At 37.8% G+C, this 25,239-nt stretch overlaps 1 protein-coding gene across 1 annotated transcript in view; it reads right to left on the bottom strand.

Annotated features, from left to right (window-relative positions):
- The window catches only part of vwa8 (von Willebrand factor A domain containing 8), a 73,893-nt gene that overhangs the window by 29,033 nt on the left and 19,621 nt on the right, over positions 1-25,239 (bottom strand). The window contains exons 15-29 of the mRNA XM_011489452.3: positions 23,416-23,605; positions 23,246-23,323; positions 23,007-23,122; positions 21,930-22,030; positions 21,522-21,628; positions 18,158-18,229; positions 16,879-16,955; positions 13,810-13,885; positions 12,029-12,164; positions 11,393-11,512; positions 8,626-8,831; positions 8,146-8,297; positions 3,495-3,603; positions 1,795-1,933; positions 929-1,116 (exon numbers count right to left, since the gene is read on the bottom strand). Coding sequence (XP_011487754.1) covers positions 929-1,116; positions 1,795-1,933; positions 3,495-3,603; positions 8,146-8,297; positions 8,626-8,831; positions 11,393-11,512; positions 12,029-12,164; positions 13,810-13,885; positions 16,879-16,955; positions 18,158-18,229; positions 21,522-21,628; positions 21,930-22,030; positions 23,007-23,122; positions 23,246-23,323; positions 23,416-23,605 — 1,867 coding nt within the window. The remainder of the gene's footprint in view (positions 1-928; positions 1,117-1,794; positions 1,934-3,494; positions 3,604-8,145; positions 8,298-8,625; positions 8,832-11,392; positions 11,513-12,028; positions 12,165-13,809; positions 13,886-16,878; positions 16,956-18,157; positions 18,230-21,521; positions 21,629-21,929; positions 22,031-23,006; positions 23,123-23,245; positions 23,324-23,415; positions 23,606-25,239) is intronic.

The raw sequence follows: 25,239 nt of genomic DNA, 5'->3' as shown, positions 1-25,239 counted from the left end.
ATTTCTAGCATTCATTTAGCCTCCTCTGTTGTTTGTGCTTGGTATATTTCAATATGTAACTGTTGAGCTTGGGAAATACTTGGGAAAGAACGAGGAGGAGGAGGAAAGCTTTAGTCCTGGATTATGCTACCCTTCTTTATATGAATCATTTCCTGATGGTCTCCAGTTGCTGGCAAACACATTACCACATTTAGAGATGGCTCAAATAGAGTAATCCATATTTCCTAACTTTAGAGATAAAAATACTTTTAGAAGAATGATGTGGATGTGAGAGCAGATACATCTTTTTTTTGCATTTATGGTTGTTGTTTTTTTAAAGGGTTTTTTTTTTCATCTACTAAACATGTTCTTCAAAAAATTCAGTTCATAGAAAAGTTAAGTATCGTCAAGCCAAAGAGGACCTCCTGTTCTCCCTTAACCCACAGCTTCATTGACACATGCTGGTGCATCTAGTTCAACAACATCAGAAAGTGCTAGTTTCTGGTTTGCCTCCTCCTCCTGCCGGTTACATTGTATTTAACAGGTGAACAGAAGCTGGAGATTAAACAGAAAAAACTAAAGGTCCAGAATCATGACCCCAGAGTCCTGAAGGCACGTACAGATCAGACGTGGAATTCTGCTGAGCGTCTGCATTTAAAGCTTGACCCAGAAGAAGGATCCAGTGGTTCTTAAGGTGCATTAACACTTCATCTCAACTATTCATTCGCTGACACAAATGGATATGTAAATACACCAATGGTGGAGGGCTGTAACCAACCACAACTAAAGTTTCAGTGTCTTGTAAAAGGGCATTTCAACATTGGGCAAGCTACTAACCCTAAGCCAGCACTGTCTACCAAACTGCAAGGGTAGGAGAAAGTTGCTCCAGCAACACAACAGTTATTCCCTTTATTGTCATTCAATCTTCTCTGTGGATGAATGAGCATACCTGTTCCTCATGCAACACCACCTGTCCATCCAACGGACTCCCCAGTGGAGCAACAGTAACAAAAGGCTGCCAGACGCCGCTGATGGTCCTTGGAAACACATCATAGAGCTCCATCAACTGAATAGTCTCTCCATCCTTCTTCATGGAGTAAAGGGACACGGGGTTACAGGTGGCCACGTACAGAATGTCTGCAGAAGAAAAAGAAAGAGTTCTACCATACCATTTGGAAAGCCCCAACAGTCAAAGCACTGTTTATATCGTATCGTGGGATTTGTAGAATGTATTTGTCAAAAACAGAATACACAAAATGATTTTACAAATGCACGTTGAATTAAAATTATTCAGAAAAAGAGTGCTAGAAAATTCAGATGAGATCTTTTGGCATCAACTCGATATGTTCTGATGAGAAGAAATGCTGAATTTAACCCCAACTTCTAGCTAACCATCGGGTGAGGCTGTGGGAATGATGCGCTTAAGGATCGTTCAGGTACAGCCCAATTTAAGGCCATGTATAGGAAAACTTGAATAAGACCTTCCCTTTCTCAGCCAGAACAATGATTATGTCACTGTATTCTTTCAACATACAGTAGATGAGGGTTGTAACATATAGACTTGTAAATTGCTAGTACTGACAGCTTATCTTGGTTATGACACTACCGTAATCAACAGACAGCAGGTTGAAATACCTAAACTTTTCCTTTTTTAGGCAGGAATTCATCATGACTCAACAAACCGGACTACCATCTAGAGGCTGGGGACTGTTACCTAAACCTTAGAATTCCAGTTTTTTTTTTTATCCAAAGTAACAACCTAATCAAAAGTAAACAGCCATTGATCTACTCTATTCACTCTGCCCTCTTACATACCATCTGTACTTGTGACATCACAGATGATGTTGACTTCATTCATGGGAAGTTGCCAGTTGGCTTTTTCTTCTGTGAAACTTAAAGCCCTGCTTTCTTTTCTGTTGCAGGGAAGGCGCTGAACGCGTAGAAACGCAGGGCCCTGAAAGCACATGAGGTATGGTTAACGAAGCAAACAGTCTCAGCTTGAAAACAAGATAGTGTTTCATGTGGATAACATGCAGTCTGTCTCAACAGTGAGTGCAACCAATTAATTATTCCAAAACTATTTTTCTTTATTCCTTTCAAATAACATAGGAAAATGTAAAGCAGCAGTTTTACTTGTCTTTTTCTATTGTCGTGTTTTTTATGCCTTTTTTCTGAATGAAAAACCAAACGCAAATATCTACAAGATTATTTCTTCACATGCTTTCTTGTTGAACAGTTGGGACAAAACTGTCAGTCAGTGATTCTGCAAGCTGTCCCACTAAAAAACCGGGCTTTTAACGTTCATCATAGAAAATTTTGGTCAATTCTTACATGCAGATCTTCTTAAGAGCTATGTTTGGGGGCTGTTACTGGTCAGCACTGACTTTCAATTCCCTCCACAGATTCTCTGTTGGATTGACTCCATGACATTCTCCCAATCCTCCTCTGGATCATCCAGATGGTTTCTGGAGAAATTTAGATGGGTCTGGACATGTGCTGGCTTAAGTAGGGGGACTTTTTGGAGCACGGTAGGGTTTAAATGCATGAAGACATTGTGTGTTACTATAGTAATGTTTGTTACTGTGGTTCCAGCTTTCTACAGGTCATCAACCAGTTCCCTTGCGTAGTTCTGGTTTGTTTCCTCATTGTTTTCCAGAACATTTATACTCCACCAGGTGAGATATTTCATGGAGGTCCAGGTGGAGGGGGATCAAAAGTGATCCTGTGTTTTCTAAAAATGGCTCCAACAGTGGATATCTTGTCCTCAAGCTGCTTCCTTATTGTAAATTAGTTCATCCTAGTCTTTAGGTGAATGGTCATGTCCCTGGTGTCTTTTGACAGCTCTTTAGTCTTGCTCATGGTGTGAAGAGGTTACAGTCTGACTGTTTAGGGGGTGAACAGGTGTCTTTTATACAGATAACCAGCTCAATCAAGTAATATATGGAGGATAGGAGAGCTTCTTAAAGAAGTAACAGATCTGTTAGGGGAAATAAATTGTTGTTTGTTGAAGATAAATACTTGTGTTCTGCACTGTTATACAAAAAAAATGAAACAATGCGATTTCCTGGATTGTTTTTTTTTTTATATTCTGTTTTTTACACTTGAAAAATATCTATCATGAACAGTATACTTCTCTGATAATTTTACTCTGATATTTTTAATTGGGATAACTGGCAGAATCTGTCATTTTTTAATGGTAACTGATGAGTGATCTTTTATTCACAGCCACTCTTTATTCTCTATACAGCAGTGAAAGTAAGACTTTAACTTTGATAAAAACCAATTCACCAGGTCCTTCTTTTTAATCATTATGAGTGAAACTTCTAAATAGTCCACCAGGGAGTCTTATTGTAACAGCTAATCTGTCCTATTTTCCATCCAAAATTTGAAAATCATTGAAAACCAACTTCTGGCTATTGCCTCTTCCTCATACATTAGGACTGCTGGGGTATATATTGTGATGCACTCTGCACTCTCATCATTGCTGGGAGGGTTCCATATGTTTGCTTGACTACCTTTACATCCACGGGGTGTGTCTCAGTGGGACAAAGCAGTTTGCGGCGTGCATTGCCCCCTTGGTTAATGCTCCAGTAACCAGTCATCCTGACCTCTGGCAGAGGCAATCTAAAGACAGTAAAGAAAAAACTGCTGAAACAAGCAAAAACTGACTTTTTGTTTAAGTAAAACAAATATGCAGATATTTTTCAAACTTAAAACAACGACACCACTTTAAGGCCTCAAGATGAGTGACACAAAACAAGCTTAAAATAAAGTTTAGTGAGCCAGAAGACAGGGTTTTATGTGGATTTCAGTCTTTTTGAGAGCAAATACAAGGAGAGTTATCTGATTGCTGGTGTGTTGAAGACTGTGTTTCTCATCTAAAATCAGATGTTTACTATCATTTTCTTGAATCTAAGCGTCACCTAAACCAGACTTGTTTGCACACAGAGGGAAATGTTTGTGTAACCACGAATTTAGAAGATTTCAAGCATGGGCTTGAAGGATATAAGGGTTTTATAATATCAAATAGAAATACACACAATGCAAACTGTAGTCTATTTATCAAGTCCAAACCTTGGAAAAAAGGGAAAGTTTCCTACAGTTTAGGGTCATAACAGACTCAAACCCGAGCTTCACATTAAAGGTGCGACTTAATCTGTGTTTGTTAATCGTGTTAATTTGTGCTTTCATCTCCTGCAGACTGGACGACTACTTAAACAGTTTTTAGTCAGAAAGCTGCAGCTCATTTAGAGCCCTGAACCAGGAGAACATCACTCTTCTTCTCAAGTCTTCTTCTCAAGTCTTTCACCACTTTAATATGGAACTTCATCCTACTAGATTATACATCACTTGTAGTTGTGAGAGACAAAAAGCTGTCAGGTCTATTAGTGGTTCATAAATCCAGCAGAGCTCTGAGATCTGAAAGAAGCTATCAGCTGGCAGAACTTAGAGTCAGAACCAAGCAGGGTGAAGATGCTGCACACAGATGGAAGCAGGTTCCTTCATTAACACAAATGTTTGTGGAGAGCATCTTTCATCCCAGTAATTCCATTGAAGTATAAAGAAAACAATAGTTAAATAGACTTGGTTAATCTGTTGTTGTTGAGGATTGTTCACTCTTTCTCCAACAGGCTTTCTGAAATCCAGTGGTTAGAGAGATGGTTTCTATGTTCCTAGGAAAGAATGCTTTTACGACATGACCCAGGGTTCTGTTAGCTAGGAAATTAATAGGCCAGCAAAACTTTTAAAATGTTAAATTCTCCAACACTATCGCTGTTTAAGTTCAATTTTAGACCGTACACTTTACTGCGGCCTGTTTTATTAAAGTACTCCACTCCCACATGTAGCATAAGAATCCACTAAAAACGCATTCTTAAATACGCATTTAGCCCATGGTGTTCAGTGGACGAGCAGCCCTAGAAATTTCCCAGAAGTCTGCGAAAAACCAGTGTGCATCAATGCTCATGCCAAAAAATGAATTTAAATGTATTTTTAAAATAAAATGTCTACACTTTTTATCTTCAGAAGACATTGGACTAAAATGATCGTTACAAAACGCTCATATCAATGAGATTTTAACTTCATGAAATCGGTGATGTCATATTCGCCGTTTAAAAAACAAAAAGTAGTGAGCATGGTGCCCCGGATTTTAATTTTTTTAAATGATTGCCGCTTCTTTGAATTAAAAGGGATGCCATTCATTCATCACTACCAAATCTGAGTCCCTAAATGGTCTCTGGTATTGGTTTTGATTTTTAGTTTGTTTGTTTTTTTCATTTTCCTGTGTGTTGCTAAAGTTTTTCTTTTCATTTCTGTATAGGCCGCAAAAGTGCCATACAAAAAAAAAATCACCTTGTATTGGACAAGAAGTTAACTGATATAAGTTTCTCAAGATGGGCAATAATCACTGAAAATTTGATTATTTATGGGACCAAGATGAGTATTAAATGCATTACAGTTTTAAAGTTGTTCAGGAAAAATATTTGTTTCTACTATTCTCAGTTCTCATTCTGATAAAAACACTTTTAAAAGGTAATTTAAGAAAAACAGGAGACAGAAGAAACAAATATTTTTCTTTATTTAAACAATAGTTGTAAATAATTACACAAATCATAGATTTTAGACTATTTTAACATCAGTTCAATAAATAAAAAAGAATAACGAGAAGCATGCATTACACAATTTAGGGTGGATTTATACCTGCTTGGTTTGTTGAAAATGGACCAGAATTAATTTTTACATTAGTCCAGATCAAGTGAGCAGGTGGACTAAACAAGCTGACCAAGACCCACCTGAAGAGGTAGGCTTGTTAGCTGCTTTTCCACTGAATATTCATTTGTGCAAATTGGATTTGCGATAACAAATTAGCCAAGTGGAAACACATCAATTTAGAAGAAACTCACATTCATCTATGCGTTTCTGAGGTGGTTTTTGAGGCATATCGAAATGGAATTATTTTGCAAAACTGCAATGGAAACACTTCTTTCAAATTAGATGAGTCAACAACCGTATGGCAATGCGCGTCTTGTTAAGAACTGGCTGGCTTGGGCACTGCACAGCAGGCGCCACAAGAGGTCCCACAGCATCACACAGCTCATCAAAAGTTTAGCGTGTCATGCTAAATTGTTGGATCCACAGCTCCTCTGTAAAATCACTAACAACAATTTCCCAAAATGGCGTCATCCGCAGCCAATCCTGAAAAAGACGCAGACGTCTCTTTTGATAGATGATGATGAGCGCTAGTGCCGTGGCAGAAATATTAATGTATCTGCTGTAAATCATTGTTCACATCCGTTGCTATATTTTTGAATGACCTTGCGCGTGAGCCAGTTTGTGTTTATTTGCATAATTATGTTTTAATGGAAACTCTGTAATTGTGAAATTTTGTTTTTTTCGACATTTCGTGAATTTTGATAAAGTTTTGCGCATATGTGTGATGGGAACACAGATGTGAAATTGACCCAGTTTTGATCTAAACTAACTTAAAACATAATTGGATGTTTCAAAAATAATATGTTATAAGATACTATAAAACAGAGGGGAAATTCTAGAGAATGATGAACTTTGTAAGATACTTGGAATGAGGTTTGTTCTGTAGACACAATAGAGGCCAAAAGCCCTGCAGGTGAGGCTTCATCATGTTACAGTGGTATGGTCCAAAATAGAAAAAAGAGACTGTTTAATAGGCTTTGAAGCAGCCGCTTAATACTTGTCAAAAATTTCAACGTTAAATATTTATCCAGAAAAGTACAGCCTCAAAGATCTCTACGATAGTTTTTCTAAAACTTCGTGATTTCTGGCCAATAGATCCAGAGATCATTACACACATGCCTCTGTTTACAAACTTCAGTCAATTTGCTGGAAAAGCAATGAGGATACCAACCAAAATAATTGAACTTCCTGGTGTGAATCTGCACTCAGGAATACGTAGATAGATCATCTAAAATTAACTTCGGGAAAACCAAAAGCTATTTTGAAAACACTGCCTTAAGGCAGCTTTATTAATTAAATGACAGATAAAAACATTAAATGAGTAATTTAAAAACATTTTGTATCAACATTATTCATGTTAACAAAAATGAAAAGAATAACGAAATAAAAACACATGGGAAGACTAAGGTAAAAGACATAAATCTTTTCAAAAAAACAACAAAAAAGAAAAAAAGGCTGTTTGATTAAAACATTACTGTTGTAGACTAGTGGCTAGAGTTGAATTGACCAATGGAGCTGTCCAAGTAGCAGATTTGACTTTAGGTTCAGAACATTGACTGTCTATTAGAACTGGAGTGAGTAAGTGTGACATTTCCCACAGAACAGTGTTTTTCAATCAGTTTGCCACGTCAGGTGTGCCGTGAGAAATAACCCTGTTTCACTGATCTAAAAACATTTACCATCTCCAGGATCTCAGCTCTGTGTTCATCCAAACAGGCCCTGATAAAACACTGAGTAGTTAGGAATATGAAAGATCATAAAATACTTTTTTCTTTGTGTTTATTTGATTCTATTAAAGATATTTTGATAAGAATGACAGTACCGCGATTCAGCCGCAGTTTCAGCTCTGTTTCATTGTGTCCAGAGCATCTTGTGCAACAATGACAATAAAGGGATTTCTGATTTCTGAGCACGTGATAACGTGCAAAACAAACCACAAAGATTTATTGAGGCATCTGATTGGTCAGTTTATAACTTTAATAACTTTTTAAAAACAGAAGAAAATATGTAAAAAAAAGTGTAGGATTATGAACATGTTAAAAAAAAGCTAGTAAAGCTTTTCAATACAAGTCAGTAGGATTTTGAGTTCTTGAAGCCAGCAGGTACTTCCTGTTTAACATGCAAAGGGGAGGAGTCACTCAGTCCAGTTCCCATATTCAATCAATGGTCCAGAACAGTCTGGACAGCATAAAGCAGTGTATAACTGTGCAAATGGAATTCTGAATTCATGGAAACTTTAATTATTGCTCTAAACCAAAAGCATCTTGAGAATTGTTATGGTCCCACGCAATAGTTGTTTCGTAAAGTACATTGTTTTTCTAAAAAACGAATAGTTTAGTACTGCTATTTAACTTTTAGCTCATGTTTATTCACTGGTTCTGGGAAAGTGTTTTATTACTGATTCATGTTCTGCCTCCAACCCTTAGATAAGATAAACTGCTCCTGGTGTCTTACTCTTTAGCCAGGCTGACAGAGGTGGGCTTGGCTCCAAAGGGGATCCCATGCTTGTGAAGAGCCTCTATCAGAACCTCCAGCATGTCCTTGCTGTACGCGTCGAAGTCAAAGACATTACGTAAAACATTCGCCAAACCTTCATTGGGAAATTTCTGGAGAGGAAAAAGAGAATCAAAACGTTACCAAGTTTGACAAAGAATTAAGGGAACAGATAATCATCACTTCACAGAAAACAAAAGGAAACACGGAAAAAAATTATAACTTAAAAAGAAACCAAGAAATTTAAAACCCCTTCCAACTGAAGGGGTTGTGTTGAATCAGAGTAATAGGAAGTAAAATATGTCATTAGTTCATAAGAGTTTTTAAAGAGGGTTGTACTGTTGGAAACATAAATTTTTACTCTACTGAGAGGAAACTTGGCCAGTGCAAATAGCTTTTGAGTACATCATTGTAATGGAGTGCTGTGTTGATATGGTTTACCTGAAGATGTTTCACGATGTTGACCACCTCTCGAGTGGAGTATGGGTATGAAATGGTGCCCTGATCCGCCATGGACCTAAGCTCCCCAAATGCAGCCACCAGTTTCTGCAGGGTTGCATCAGGAACATCGGGGCCGTACTGTTTTAGCATCTCCAGCTCTGCCTGAGGCTTTGGATTATCCACAGCATGGCAGCTAAAAATGTCACCTGTTGGATGGCACACAGCAGGTTAGAACCTTTTCTCCTTTATACAGAGAACAAATTCAGATCGTCGCTGCTTTCAATGATTATTAATATGAGCTTTCTGGCAGCCAGCTCCAGCTTGACTTGAGCTAGTTAAACAGGGGGAAGCAGAATTACTAGATTATCTACCTAATAAAAATCAAAGGTACCTCAAATTTTATAGGTTATTCTATGTGCACCCAAAAGAGAATAGTTGCACTGGCTGCTATTCAGGAGGGAAAATACTTAATAATCAGCACTTTAGTAGTAGTATAGTTGAAAAATGCTGACGTTTTCTCTGTTTCCACAATCGCTGAGGCAACGCTAGATCAAAGAGGCCAAACATCCTAGATGCTTTTTAGATGACGGTGACCTAATTTTGATTACATGGATGTGGTGCTTTTTATCAATAAGAAGCAGCAATGGCAGGAAATATGAGCACAGTGAGTGCTAGAATTTTGTAAACAAACAACTTACACATGAAAGGATCCAATAAATTAAAAGTCCAGACAATATTTTTTTTATCTTTCCCTTTTTTGAAACGCATGCTAAATGTAAGAGCTGTTGTCAAATGGCACAGAACATAGACTAGCTCAATGGCAGAGCACAGTGACTGAGGTTAATCATCACATCTGTCAAAAGTTAAGCTGCATTTTACCAGCCACACCCAGCCCCATTTACTGCCACACCTGGTATTAATCCATAAATCCCATATAAAGAACCACTCCACACTACTACATTCTACTACATAAGACTCCATATCCTGCTGCAATCACAAGAAGTTTAAGAACTAAAGAAAAGCACAACAATTGAGATGATCATTGTGATGATCAATGTTTAATAGTCATTCATAAAGCGTTGGGGCCCATTTTTCACAAATAGAATGAGCAACAGAAGAACAGTGGTGAGCCTTCCCAAGAGAGGCTGGCTGACCAAGTTAATAACAGCACAATGCAAAGTTTGGGGTCAAAAAGGACCCTAAACAATAACAAAATCAATTCAGGAGTCTAGGGGTTAGTAGCGTAAGGCCTCACTTGCTTGAATAAAGGTCAGAGTTTAACCCACCTCTTTAAAAAAAATACGCCCAAAAATAGCAAACCGGTATATGGATAAGTCAAGGATGAACACCACTGCAAACACAGGATTTTAGAAAAAAAACATAATACCCACAGTCAAACATGGTGGTGGTAGTGTGATGTTATGTGCTAGTTTTTCATGCTTTAGAACTAGAGACTTCCTTTGGCAAATTAAATCTTAAAAGGAATGTTTTGCCATCTTGTTTATGACCTGAAACTGAAGCACAAACAGTGTCAAGAGTGTTAAAAAAAAAGAAGAAAGTCCGTGCAACTTTATGAGAACAATGTGGTAATTATTCAAGAGCGGCTCATAGAAGACATCAACTTGTGAAGGCATAGATGCAGAGTTTTAGTGTCAGCGAGTTCAGCTCAACAGCAACTAAACCATGTGAGAAGCATGGAATTTGAGATGTAAATATGGATTCTGTTTGGCACAAATAATGGTGTGGATGATGCTGCATTTTCCTCTTTAATATTCATGAAGTGGATTAGACGGGCACAAACACAACAGCTATTCACATCTGAACCATAATAAATAGCTTTACTCGTCTTTCTCTGACAACCATTGGCTGTATAATAGAATATAACAGAACCGGAACGAGTGACTTAGTGTGACGTCATCAATAGAAAATGACATACTTATGGCTCCAATGAAATGAATTCTATTCAGTCACCATTTTTTGGGATACGGATGCCATATTGAAGCCAAATGACATCACTAAGCAGTGATTGGTCAGTGTTGTTGTTTCAGTGGCAATCACTCTCAACAGTCATGAGTGGCACGCACCAACAGTCCACACTCCTAACACTTGAAAGCGGGCTACAAAAAATGTGTCAATCAAACTTTTATCTGATTGGTCAGTTTATAATTTGAATAATTTGTAAAAAAGAAAAAGTATTATGAAAAAATGAGGAAGATCAAGAGCATGTTAAAAAAGGTATCTGAGCAAGAATGGTTATTATGACAAACAAAATGAGTAACAGCTGTTTATTTGTCTATAGAAGTCCATCTTGGAGTAAGCAGGTACTTCGTACATGGAACACCACAGGGGGAGGGGTCACACAGTCCAGTTCTCATATACAGTCAATGCTGACAACAAATACAGTAAATCTCTTCAGTGCTGTGTCTCCTGTACAGATACGTGCAGCTTTTCAAATCTCCATAAATCTTTAATCGCAAGCAGATCTCAGTCTTCATTCTATAAAACTGGGCTCGGTTTACCTATGAAGGTTTGAACTTTGGGAGTTTAAGTAAAATAGAAACGTGTGAACATATTGAAGTCTGTCTGAGAAATTGGATAAAGTGTGTAGTGAGGAGTTTTACAGACTTAAAACATCTGTAATCCTACTTTGCAAATTTCACCAATCACAGGTTATTTATGGAATGTATCCCTAACGACAAACGAGGAAACACTGTAAAACAGAAACCTGTGGAGTGTCTTCACTACGACAATGTGTGTTTGTGTGTACCTAATGATCCATAAAAGTCATTTCCCAGGAAAGGGAAACCAGGGCGGTTGGCCAGGACCACCATTCTGAAGTCTGGATGCATGATTATGGCATTGGGCTTCCCCTTGGCTTCGTATGGATCTTTGGAGAATGTAAAGTAACACAATCACACACAGTAAAACGCTGTCACACCTAATGTATCGGCAACATCATAAATCACAGCAGCCAAAGAAAAACAGATTTTATTCAAATCAGACATAAACTACATAATAGTATAATTGAAATTAGCTAAAATTAACTTAAATTAACTAAGTAGGAAACATCTGAGGCCGGCTGTCCCATGTCCAGTATTAACTAATATGTATGTTCGACTCATACAAATGTTGCAAATCATTATTGAATTTAGAAGAAAGATTGTCTGGCTAACATAACTATTGTGACTACAGTAAAACTAAACAAATTAAATGGTATATTTTAAAACATTTCTAATGGCAAGTCACAACAGGGAAGGTTGTGTTTACGTCCTGAAAGTATCACACTCTTCTTTGAGGAGATGAACCCGTTTTGCGTAATTATATCTAGCTGGGCTCTGCTTGTGCTGCATCATCCAAAGTCTCTTTTCAGTCATCTCTATAGTGTAAGAGTGAGTGAACGCACCGGAGAGGATTCTGCGTCCGTCTGCCAGGATCATCTCGCCGCTCTCCACCAGGGTCTTGAGGATGCATGTGACATTGGTGGGAGCTTTGTCCGCTTCATCAATTACAAGAACGTGACCAAGCTTCACTGCCTTCACCTGAACACAAGCATGCCAACTTGTAAGCAATACTGATAAAAAAAAAAAACAAAGTCAAAAATATTCTAAAATCTTAGAATTTACTTTCTTTCAGAATCAGGCTAAAATTATTATATCCAAAATTTAAATTATTTACCGGTACAATTATAACCCTATTAATTGTATAATTACAATTAAAATTGTAATTATAAAATAACCAAGAAAATAGTATCACAGACTCAAAAATGTAGGCATTCTTTTTTCTTTAAATGCAACAAAATAATAATAAATAATAAATTGAAATTAAATTAAATAAGCAGGAACAACACAAAAATGAACACAGGCAGTAGGAAAGAAAATTGTATTATTTCAAATAATTTTTATCAAACTAAATTTTAATTTTTACGACGGAGTTTTAGGGCCACCAAAAAAAAAGGAAAATTACAAAAATTAAGTTAATTTACGAGATTAAAGTGGAAGTGAGCATGTAACAGTGCAGCAGCAAGTGAATGCCGCGCAGCAGCAGAGCAGACCGACTAAACTCAATGGAACAGGGGAGCTGAATGTTTATTGATAACGTTTCAAATGTTTGGAAGCTCATTTCTTTGATTTACGATTTATGAATGCTTTATTTATTGATGGGTGGTTTGCAGGATCTCTGCAGCCCCTTGTTGAAGAAATCTGTGTCCCTGCAGGCAGCTGTCTACTTGAATCCTTTCTTTCTCCACCAAAGACAAGATCTCTACGTTTGTGTGATGCTTCCGTCTGATAAGCAGCACTTTTTGGCATTTTTAACGTTCTAATGCTAATATAACAGACTATTTTCATTCATCTTTTTGCTTTATGTTGAAATGGGGCATTTCATCTGGAGGAGGGGGCGTATGTAACACTTGGTGTTCGGATGACAGGTTCATGACGTAATGTGACAAATGAACTTCAGGTTATGTGAATGAAAAGGAAAATAAAGGCTGCAGCGGTCCTCTACACCCAAACGTGTCTCTAAGCTCCTTATTTTACATCTGAAACTCCGCTTTACTGACACCAAATACCGGAAAGAGGCTCCACTGAAAGTAATCTGAGATTGAGTCGCTAAAAGGTTCAGAATCTCTCTTCTTCTTTTTTTTTAAACCTATCCGGAAATAAAGCTTCACAAAAGGCTCCACATATTTCATCTTCAAGCTAGGCTCCGATAAACAGACAACTTTGATCTTTTTTCCTCGTTAATCTATGACTTTCTTTCTCGTAAATGTACGACGTAAAAGTCGTAATTTTAAAAAAAACGTTTTTTTTGTAAACTGGCCCAAATATCTGTCCATAATTTTAACTCCTCTCATTGCACTTTTTTTTTAAACAAAATTCTTATTAACCGTAATTACATTTTTGGCTTTGTGACAATGGTTTTGTTGTATTTATTAAATGCTCTTTTAACCTAGATTTCTTAAAGATTGTTCTATTGTTATTATTTTGAAAACCAGAGCCACTATTATTTTAAATGTATTATTTTTTACAGCACATGCAGTCAATTACTTTTTTTGCCCACATATAGTGTAGCCTGTGTTTGATAATTGTCCTATATCTCATTAATTAATACTTATCCAAATTAGTCATCTAAATACTGTAATGTAAATCTAAATGTGGTGCGTGTCAGTAAATGCACATAACTAACCAGAGGTGAGTCTTCGTACATAATGACACCGTCTCGCACTGAAGGCTGCAGCGTAAGAGTCTGGACCGTTGTGTCTCTAAAGAAGAGGAAATACCAGCTTATAAACATAGACCCCAAAGCGTAACAAGTTTGATATTTAAACACATATTTACAGAAGTTGTAAAAACCTCAAGATGTAAAAAGCTTGTGAAATCAGATGTTTTCTAGTCACAACATTTTCAAGAAACACATTTAAGAAACATGAAAAGTCATCATCCCTTTGTTTACACTCTCTCCTGCTAGCCTATAGTCCTTCCTGCACCCAGTCTAAAATTAGCGGTGCAACAAAAATGGCAAGAAATATTGGAGCTATCCAGTCGTACAGTTTTGATCCAGATTCCAGCTCAGACAAGAAAAACAAAGACGCACATGGATTTATTTGTCTGCAAAGGGGTGCATCAGAATGCAGCAGAGCAGGAAGGTTGAGGCCTGCCGATTTTAGATTTTAATAAACAACTACAAGCTTTTTTTTAACTGTATTGTTTTTGTCTGCTTTTAAACACCACAATTTGAATAAAGAAATACTCAGAAATGCAGTTTTAATCTTATTTTTTCATATACATATAAATCCTCCATCATCAGAAAAATGCTACAAGTTAAAAACACCAAAAACACAATTTTGCATTCCAGATACATTGGATGACAAAATGGGATTTCATAAACAATAATAACAACAAAAAACTCTAATTTTTAAAGTCTGGTAGTACTTTTATATATACCGTAAATTCCGGACTACAAAGCGCACCCGGACTACAGAAGCACCCGATTACTAGCCGCACCCACCTATTTTTTACGTGTTCAACTAATTTTATACATACACAAGTCGCGTCGGAGTACAAGCCGCATGCATGATTTAGGCAATGTTGTCATCCTGACGGATCAAGTCCTGACTCACAGAGCAAGTGTGACTTATTAGCGCATAGAGGGTGGAGTCAGTTTTGCCTCAGGCTCATGTATTTGAGTATATCTGCATCTGCCAAACAGTATGCACCTCTATTCTGTTCACAAGTTCCTCAGTTATGTTTTTTTTTTTTTTTTTTTTTAACTTATTGACAATCTAGGTATCATACATAAAATTACAAACAGTAACCATATAATCAACATTACATCCCTCAGTTATGATGAGGAAATTTACATCCGCGATTCCACATTTCCCATGAGTCTTAGGGGCTAAAGGCGGGGCCAACGCCCGGCTCGCCATTCTGTTGTACGTGTTTAAGAATGAGCAAGTATCAGCAGTGCATGGAGGGGTGAACGGGTAAAGCTCTCCTTCCGCTTGTGTCGCGGCAGCGTTATGGGAGTAACAGGGCTGGTTAAAAAAACACACCGGTAAAATACAGCAGCGGCGACTGAAAAGCGCGCGCCTCAGCGCGATACGCGCGCCTCCTCGCGGCGCGTGGGTCAGAAGTTTCCTTCCACAACAAACACTGTTGTTCCGCGGACGTCTCGAGTAAGCCCTGGCTGCAGCCTGCAGAATGGCTCGACGCCTCCGCACTCCCGCGCGCTCCTTGTCTCCCCTTCCTATCTACTCCGACAGCTATGGCCAGGGCGGCTTCAAGGAGGAGCGCTTCGTCCCTATTGCGCCGGTGAACGGAGCAAATCGTGTCTGTGCAGAGCAATCGGACTTAATACTGTACGTTTTGTGTATGAGGGGCGGATGCGTTGTTACGTGTGGGAGCCTTCAGACTGCCATCGGCCCCGCAGCTCACACGACACGCAGTCTCCAGCTCACACGGGGGCTGTGAGCGTTTCAATGCAAAACTCCGCTCAGTCCTTAATAACCGTTAAAACGATCACGTCAATTTGTGTTTCCAGTCGTGTCCCGACAAAATAAAGGCTGACCTTATTCCCATATATTTACATGCAGCCAGCCGAGTCACTATGACTCAGAGGTAAATTCACTCCATGCGCTGTTCTCTCCGTCACGCAGCTGACCGGCTTTTCCAAACCCGTTGGTGATGGTGGATTTTTTTCACGCTGCTTTTAACGATTGCTTTTAACTTGAAAGCTTCATCATATTGTAGCGGCGATCACGTGCACGTTGGGTCTAATGGCACCAAAGGATTCTGGGATGCGGCTGGGCATGCGTGTTTCGTTTTGTTGAACCATGACTGAAGTGTCTAAGACCTGAAGTGAGGTCCATGCTGTTTGGCTGCTTAGAGGTGTGTTGAAAAACAAATGACTTGTGTTTGATGTTAGAGAATTCAAACCATTCACTGTGTCCGAAAATACGTACACGGGGGCCGCCAATAAAATCCATAAATTAGCCGCGTCACTGAATAGGCCGCACGCTGTAAGCGCAGGAAAAAAGTAGCAGCTTATAGTCCGGAAATTACGGTATATATATTTCTCTTTAGAGACCACATACAAGCACTGTCTCCAATCTCCTTGATAACTTACACTGTGACCCAAAAGCATGTCCCAGTTTTCTTGCCTGCATCTCGCTTGCTTTTCTGAGCAACTTCTCTAGAGGCTCCCAAAAGCCAAATGCACAGATCACCTCCTGTCTCTGTCCTGGTTTAGTATTAGCTGCTGCTACTGGCTCTAATCAGGACACAGCCATACCCTGTACTGTGGCTGACAAAATATATGTGTGCAGGACAACACTGGACATACTGGGCTGTTATAATACCTCATGTCATTGTTGTATAATTAGGTGCATCTATTTTAGACTTCATCTTTGTGTTGCTCTTGTGTGCTTTTAGGTTTTCAAAGTGACCTTGTTCAGCCAGAATAAACCGTGCAACAATAAAAGATCTTCATGCTGGTAACTAATTGGAGAGATTCAACCTATGCTCATTAGTGAAGCCTCTTTTAATATTTTACACTCACAAATTATAAGGTGAACGACTTCATCCTGATTCCAGCAGATGTGAGGAAGTTCAGGAGATCAAATTTTTTTTAGAAAATTAAAGCTAACAATGACAAATTCCCATTTTATGTGGTTATTTAAAGTCCCTATTTGTAAGCTCCATGGATACAGTTTGTTTGAGGATGCAAATTTCTAATAAATAAGGCAAACCTTCTTACCTGTGGAGCTGAATATATTCCCTTGGTCTGTTGAGCAGATGCAGGAACCGGTCCACCACTTTGTTTTTACCCACACCCTATAGAGTTTAAAAAAAAAGAAAACACTTTTTAAAAAGAGTGTTGCTACATCCATGCTCCAACTTTTTGTTTTCATTTTTAGGTTTTACAGCAGCAATAAGAAGCAAGTGATGGGTTTGACTGGTAAATCTCACCTTGACCAACATTTTTAGTAACCTATTCAAATTAGCAGACAAAACCATAGTTGTTGGTCTGATTTGTGAGGGACTAAATCTAGTGAATAAAGTCACGGGTTTAGTGGTAAACAGTCAATAACTTACATGGTTGTTTAAACCAGTTCACATGGTTCTATTGGCCAATTTGTTTAAGAATTTGCGAAAAAATCAAAGAAAAAAAAAAAAAGAAAAAAAAATCCCTTTAGAAATAATATCACAACATAATAATAATAACAGTAAGAACATATTGCAGTATATGCAAATAATGTAAAGAAATGTATGTCAATAACCTCCTGACTACCAGCAATGCAAATTTCCTCTTTGTAGAGGCCATTTCTAAATCTGACCATCTCTCAACTTCTGCGTAATACTAAATTCACTCCTTTTGGTATGTACGTTGGTATGTTTAGTATCCTTTTCAATAATATCACATGTGAAGGGGTGGGGTTGCGGGAATTGCAGTTTTCTGGTGAATTTAAAAACAAAAGTAAACTGGCCAATTTGTTTTTCTCTGGTAGCGAGAAGGATTTATAATTAGGGTCTGAAAATTGATTAAAATGAACAAGGACCTACATTAATTCGGATTAAATTAGTTTATTATAATTTGCTATATGCTGCATAGGGCTGCACTATATGAGGATATCTCGCGATATGTGATATCGGTGATCAATACTGCGATGACGATATAACTGGTGATACATGAACAAATAGCAAAACAACTAAAAACATGATTTCCATTTCACTGCAGTTTCAAAAAAAAAAAAGAGTCAAAATACCTTAAATAATACTCCAAATGAAACCTGGCTACATAGGAGGCAAGCATCTAACATAAAAGGGCTTCATCTGATTGGTCAAATGCATAAATTAATTTATTTGATTCACTAAAAACTTCAAGCTGCCATAAGATTGTATTACCACATTTAAATTAACCCTTTATTGCGATTTTCGACTTGTTTTGCGATATGCGTATTGCACAGCTTGATATTGCAATAACGATAAATTTGTGCTGTATTGTGCAGGCCTAATGCTTTTTTTTTTTTACTTACCTGGTTTCCAACCAATAAGAGGTGCTCTCCTAAGAGAAAGTCTTTCAGCATGTCCTCCATCACCATTATGTGCTGTGAAAGCAAACAAAGGAGAAATGGCAACAATGAACTTCTTATCTGTACTGAAGCAGATGGGTTTTTTTTATACATAAAAATACAATTTATAGGGCTAACTATATAAAGTAAACCAGTTTGACACTCTTTCTCCCTTATATTAATGTGCCTTTAGTCTAAAAATGGAAGGTAGGTCAATCAAAAATAGGGCGTTCTCTTTTTACCCATCCTTTCAGGCTTTGTTATTTTCCTGTTTTACTCCAGCAAGTCAGCAGACAAACCAGCACAACTTGAACACTAAAGAAAATTGATGTAGGGTACAAGAAATCTGCTAAATCTTGTTAGTTACATAATAATTAAAAGAAGACATATATATAAAAATCAGTTTAAGATCTTCGAAAGAAAAATAAATAAATAAAAACCTAAAAAAATATCAATACAACAAAACTAAAGCATAAAATGTGTTTTACAGGCTGTAGCATTTTTACTTTGTAAGCAATTTAACAACAGTGGTAAAAGTGCTAAAAGTTTATTAGATGTTCTATATCTTATTTCAGCATGTAAACCATGTCATCACATGTCACAGTTGAATACCTAACTTGGAGAACCAACACTACAGCTTTGATACCAAAAACCCAGTGAGGCTGAACTTGCTGAGAATGTTCAGGAACTGTTTTTCCACCGTTGCTCCATGAAATCCAACCTGAGTTCCTGTTGTCTCGGTGGGCCCCTAGCTGCACTGTGGCAGACAGAAAAGTGCTCCAGAAGGTCGTGAGCAAAGTACAGAGAATCATCCGCTAGCCCTGTTCCATCCTTGGAAATACTGCACTGTTTTAGAGACAGCACTGCTTTAAAAAACAAAAACTGAGCGTTCCCTGGGACTCTTCCAACTCCTGTCAGTCACCTTTAAACTGTAAGCTTTTGTCAGGTGTTACAGACAAATCTAAACATGGATAAACAGATTTAAACACAGTTTCTATCCTCGTGGTTTAATGTCTCCTGCTCATTTGTGCAATAATCTGGTCATTTACATTACTATTGCTGATTTCCATTATCATATTCTTTGGTTGAACTGAATGTATTGTTCTTATTTATGACCTACCACTTATAATCTATATTTCTAAAGGCTCCAACAGCATCATATTTAGCTTTGCAATATACAAGTGAACAATAAACAAAATAACCATAGAAGATATATACTCTACCCTATACTATATTTTACAAGACAGTGTTACCCTGACCTGAAAGGTTCAGAGAAATTAAATGAAACCATTGCTTGTATAACATACAGTAAATAACTGGATTAGTCACGTGTGACCCACAGAAAATGCCTTGCTTCCGGTTCCAACCAAATTAAGTCAATTTAGTTGCCGCTTTTCTGCGATATGTTCTTTGCCGTGTTGGAACCAGGTGTCCTCAGTAAGTCGTCTACATTTCTCTGGCCACCTACTTTCAATGAGGCATCTGATTGGTCAGTTTATAACTTGAAAATCTTGCATGACAGCAAAAATATCATGAAAAAAAGGATAATCAAGAGCATGTTATTAAAAGATATTAGAATGGTTATCTGCCGAACATAATTACAGAGTAATAGCTGTTTATTTCTCAATAGAAGTCTATAGGATTTCGGCTTTTGGGACCAGGGGGAGCTTCCAATTTGGAATGAGAGGGGGGAGGGGTTGTTCAGTCATGTTCTTATTTTACTGTCAATGAATGAAACATAGCTCAGATCTAAAGAAAACAGAGATCTATAAAGTTCAGGAGAAAGGTGTGATGTAACATACTACTTGTAAGTGTAAGAGTCCAAACAGAGTTATTAAAAACAATACTATAGATAATCTAAAGAAGTAAGTAAAGATGTTTCCCTCTTGGAAACATAATCTAAATGTGAACGTCACAAACAACTGAAGTAAAAGTGGGAAAAATATTTATTACAATTAAATTTGAAAATCAATTATCAATAAACCGAAAAGTATTAATTCCATTTGTAAAGAAAAACCATTATGAAATCAAAATGAAAGATTTATGCCCTTTTTATTGATGACGATAAAACATTTTGTATTCTAAATTCTCTGCCTAACCTGCATACTGATACATTTCTTTTAATCAAATGGTTTTAACTTGGTAGTTTACACAAGATAGAATCTCGAATGGATCTCAGTCCAATAAATCCTTCTTTCTTAACTACATCCAGTAAAGAGGAGACGCACATAATCTATTTTACACTCACATAATTTACATTGGATGTGTGTCAACTACAGCAATATTTTAAAATATTCTCATTCGTTTTTTAATGCCAAATATTTGCAGTGGAAAGCAAAAGAACATGGCCAAATTATCCATTTGAGGGCAGGACCACAAGAAAATGAATACATGGAAAAAAAAATATATCTTTAAAGTGAGGTTGCATCATGCTGCTGCCACTTGCCAAGGTTAATTGGTTCATTCAGGTCAAAGTCTCCAAGTAATGCCCTGATAAAATCCCTTTATCCTATGACTGTTTGACAGAAATTAGGCAGTGGCTCCTCCAAAATCTTCTATATTTACTAGAAAGCAAAACTTAGTTTATTGTGTTTGGTTTTAAACTGCTCATTTGACGCCACACTCAGTCTTTATTATATTTGCCAATAATAATCCTTTGGTATTATTTTGAAGTAAAACTTGACATCTGCATGTAGTTTGACAAATATTTGGACTTCTTAGTAAAAACCGTCCGTTTTCTCTTGATCAGTGGTACCTTAAAACCTTTTTTTTTAAGTAATGAGAATGCCCTTTTGTTTTGAACCAGAACTCTATGAACTGCTTTCAACCTGTACACAGATTAAACAGTTGGTCAATTATTCTTCTGGAGTAGCTGGTTTTTCTTTGAAGTAGACCATAATTTGTGTAATGATTTGTTGTTGAATCTAAAAATAAAACAAATTGGTTCTTAATGGCTTGAATAGCAACATTGCTCCATTATTACAGCATACAGTAACAGTGACTATTGTAAAAATGCTCTTTAAATGAAGGTTTATTCTTTGATGGATGAACTGAAACTAAGCATCATTAATTCTGCAGTGTGTCACACAAGGGGACAGATGTGTGGGAAGGGCCAGTCAATTTTACAAAAAGAGTATTAGCAACAAACTAATATTTTAAATCTCAATTTTGTTGTTTATTCTGCCTGTCATAGAATGTTTTAAGCAGGCCTTTTATCCTTGTGCGATCGCATGATAAATGTCTCTTCTGAGATTGTCTAGGTGACATGTAAGGGTTCATTAAACTGTGTCTTCTGGTTCCAGTTTTCTGTTTTGGCAGTGATAGTTACCTGGGGATTGTCATAGAAGAGGACATCAGGAACTTTCAGGTTTTGGACAGAGCTATAGATGGGAGACGACACTTTGCCAATAGTCAACACGCCGTTTTTAACCGCACCTAGTGAAATGCAAAGTATACAATATGGACCTGCTCAACAGAACTTACAAGAAAAGAAAGTTACTACTTCATTTAACATTACAGAGATGGAAAAACTGTAGTCAAATGAACACATTTTGTAGTTTTTAATTTCAAAAGGTGAAAATATAATTGTTAAGATGTTTCAGTAAGTTTTCAGGATTTCTTTCCTAATGGATGACGAAAATAAATCAAAAACATACTAAACCTTTTCAGTTAAACTAGTTGAAAAATAATTTCAAAATTCATGACATTTAAATTAATAAATTACTAGAAAACTCACAGCAATAATCAGAAATGCCTTCAGCATCCTCCAAAGAGGCCTTCATGGAACAGTTCTTAAGAGTTTTTTCAAGAGTGGCACGAGCCAGACTGGGCAGAAACCTAAAACAGACATTTGATGAGAGTGTGAGTTTACTGTTACTGGTCGATCTCTGATACAGCAAACAGCTGTAAAGTCATCTGAGTATTTCTGCAGATGACAGACCAGGACTTGTACTAAAACTCTAAACTGTACATGGTGAAAAGAAGGCTGAGACTACAGTCTTCCTTGGTACTCCTTGGCTTCTATGCACAAATGCATGTACTCTAGGTGGAAACGTGTACACAAACCTTAGTGTGAACATTGGTATTTATGAGAAGAAAATGTGGAAATTTGCACCACACTGAGATGGCTTGGACATGTTGAGGAGTAACAACGAATATATTGGTAAAAGGATGCTGAGGTAAGAGCTACCAGGTTGATTGGCTGTGGAAATCCTTAAATGGAGCAACTAAAGAGCCTAGAAGAAGAAGAAGATGGAGACTAATTAAACACAGACTCTCTAAACAGTCACTATGCTATGTGGTGGACAATTGTAGATGCAGCCACTGAGTAGTTCCAAACTATATTATCTCTCCATCATGTTGTCCAAGTAGGAGATGCCCATAAAGCCTTCCTCTGAAGACTTTCAGCTGGTATTTTTGCCAGGTGCCCAAACCACATCAACCAGCTCTTCTCAAGCTAGTTATTTACTAAGTTGAACTGAACTGAATGAAAATCAAAAAGTCTCCTAATTGTGGCAGTAACACTAAGCCTTAAAAATTAGACAACTAACTTCTAGTTAGCCACTGCAGCATATACAGACTGCTCATCTATTCTAAGACTAGAAAAAGGTGGTCATGCTTCTGAGCCTTCGTACAATACAGGTGAAACTTATTCCATGTAAAGACACTTACTAAAATAGAATCATTTTTTTTAATAGAAATTATGCTTTGTGGTTTTGTGTGGCGTGTCAGGCATTGTATGAGTTACAATATTAAAACAGGAAATGTTACACTTCTCCCCTTAGCAATCCTTGGAGTGTGTGTTTATACATACCTGGAGAGACATGCTTTGTGAATGGAGTGGGTGATGTTTTCCTCGGGGTATTGAGAGAGGCGGCGGCAAATCCTCAGCAGCTGCCTGGTGGAAAATGACGAGGCCAAAGACTTAGCCTGCAGAGACACATGGCGAACAAACACAATAACTCATCGGCATGTGTTCAATCTGACACACATACTGTTGAGTCATTTCCTTTATGTAACTGTACTGGCATGTATAAAATCAGATCCACTTACTGTGGGATCATTTCCTCTACGTAGACTATGTGTGAAGTTTAACAGCTGCTCTGCTGCTTCTTTTGGTACGTTAGGAGTCTTCCCAGCAGAAGAATGAAAAAAGAAAAACCATCAAAAAAGTCAAAACACCAAAGAACAGAACTGATATGGTACTTTTTAAGGTTTCTCACAAGTCCCAGTATGAGGTCCATCTCCTCAGCTTTGGCCAGTGGTGTGACAGTGTGGTACAGGAACAAAGTGAGAAGCTCTGAGCCCAACCACTGCTGACCTCTACTGCTATCACTGCTTGTACTGCCACCCACGACAGGAGGCTCAGCCAGAGCCAGCACTCTGAAGGAAGGGTGGATGGGAAAGATTGACCTGGAAATAGACACAGTGACAAATCAACAGATGGACACAAAAATAATGATTATTTTAGTCTTTTTCAAACAGATGTGGGCAAGAATTGTTTTGTCCTGCCCCACAGCTGGGCAAAGGGAGCTGCTGAGTACCTGTTGGGTTAGACTACATTTTATTTTCAATTAAATAGGGGGTAAAGCAGTTAGACAACATTCCAATAATTATAAGGAGACAAAGTGACAGAAAAACAAGAGTTGGCGATGAAAGGCATGAATTACCTCAATGCACTTTAAATAAATGGTGGCCACAGTACACCCGCAAAACAGGCACACATATATTTAACACTGAGACACTCACATTTGTGTAAAAACTGTACAAACTAAATAATAACAACTATACCAAAACAAACCAACGGAAATACATATACAACCCTGATCATATTTACACACACAAAGTAACAATACATGTAGATGAGTTAGTGTTGCACATGTATGAATGGTGTCACTGAAAGTAAAAGCAGTCACAGGAAGCCTGACTAACGAGCAACATGTGGTAGACAGTTCACAGAGGCACAGACTTAAAGAGTGTCCCAAAAGGGCCAGAAACAAGAAGACATCTACTCCCCGAACAAACACGTCAGTCAAACAGAAATGGAGTGGAAGTAGCCACTACAAAAGCTTCTGGCACCAGACGAACAGAAGGCAAGAGAGTAGGAGGAGCATTAACCTCTACCCGGGCCGAAACCGGAAACTTGGCATCCTCAAAACACAGAACCAAACCCTGCACATGTCACACTCAACCAGCTACAGATAGCAGAGTCCTGCACCCTGACCAAAGACCATAGAGATTCAAGCAACCTGCACTGTACCCTGGGCAGCCCATCAGCCTGCCCCACAGCAAGACCATTATAGAGAAGGGGTGGTGAGGAAAGGGGAGGGGAGGGGATGGACAATTCAACAGGAAAAACTAGTAGAGACACATAAGTAAACACTAGTTACCAGATGCTAGTTGAGTACTAGGATAACTTGTGATAAAGAAAAACTATAATGAAAACAAAATAGGATTATCAACAACATGTTAAAAAAAGTATCAGAGCAAGAATGGTTATTCTGACAAATATAATGACTGAGTAAAAGCTGTTTTGTTTGTCAGTAGTAGTCTATGCAATTCTGGCTTCTTGGACCCAGCGGTTACTTCCTGTTTGAAACATGAGGGGTCATTAAGTTCAATTCTCTTAAACAGGCATTAGTCCTGACCTGCAGAGAGAGCCACCAGGTCTAAAAAACTAATCTTCCTGGAAAATATCTTGGCACCCTGACTGCTGGACCCTCTCACACGAAATGAGTTGGAAGCAGAAGATCATTAATTACTTTTTTCATGTGCATCCGTATTGTAATGGGTGGGTAAGAAAGATCCAACCGAATATCTACAGTGGGGCAAAAAAAAAGTAGTTAGTAAGCCACCATTCTGCAAGTTCTCCTACTTAAAAAGATGAGAGAGGCCTGTAATTTTTATCATAGGTATACCTCAACTATGAGAGTGTGAAATTATTTTCATCATTGTGTAAATGCTTTTTTAAACGTTAACTCAAGCTGTAGTTTACAGATTACCTTTTTACCTGTTCAGCAAGAGTTCTTCTGTGTTTTATTACCTGT

This window comes from Oryzias latipes, chromosome 21 (assembly GCF_002234675.1).
Source record: "Oryzias latipes chromosome 21, ASM223467v1".
NCBI classification, from domain to species: Eukaryota; Metazoa; Chordata; class Actinopteri; order Beloniformes; family Adrianichthyidae; genus Oryzias; species Oryzias latipes.
This window is presented reverse-complemented; position numbering and strand designations above follow the sequence as displayed.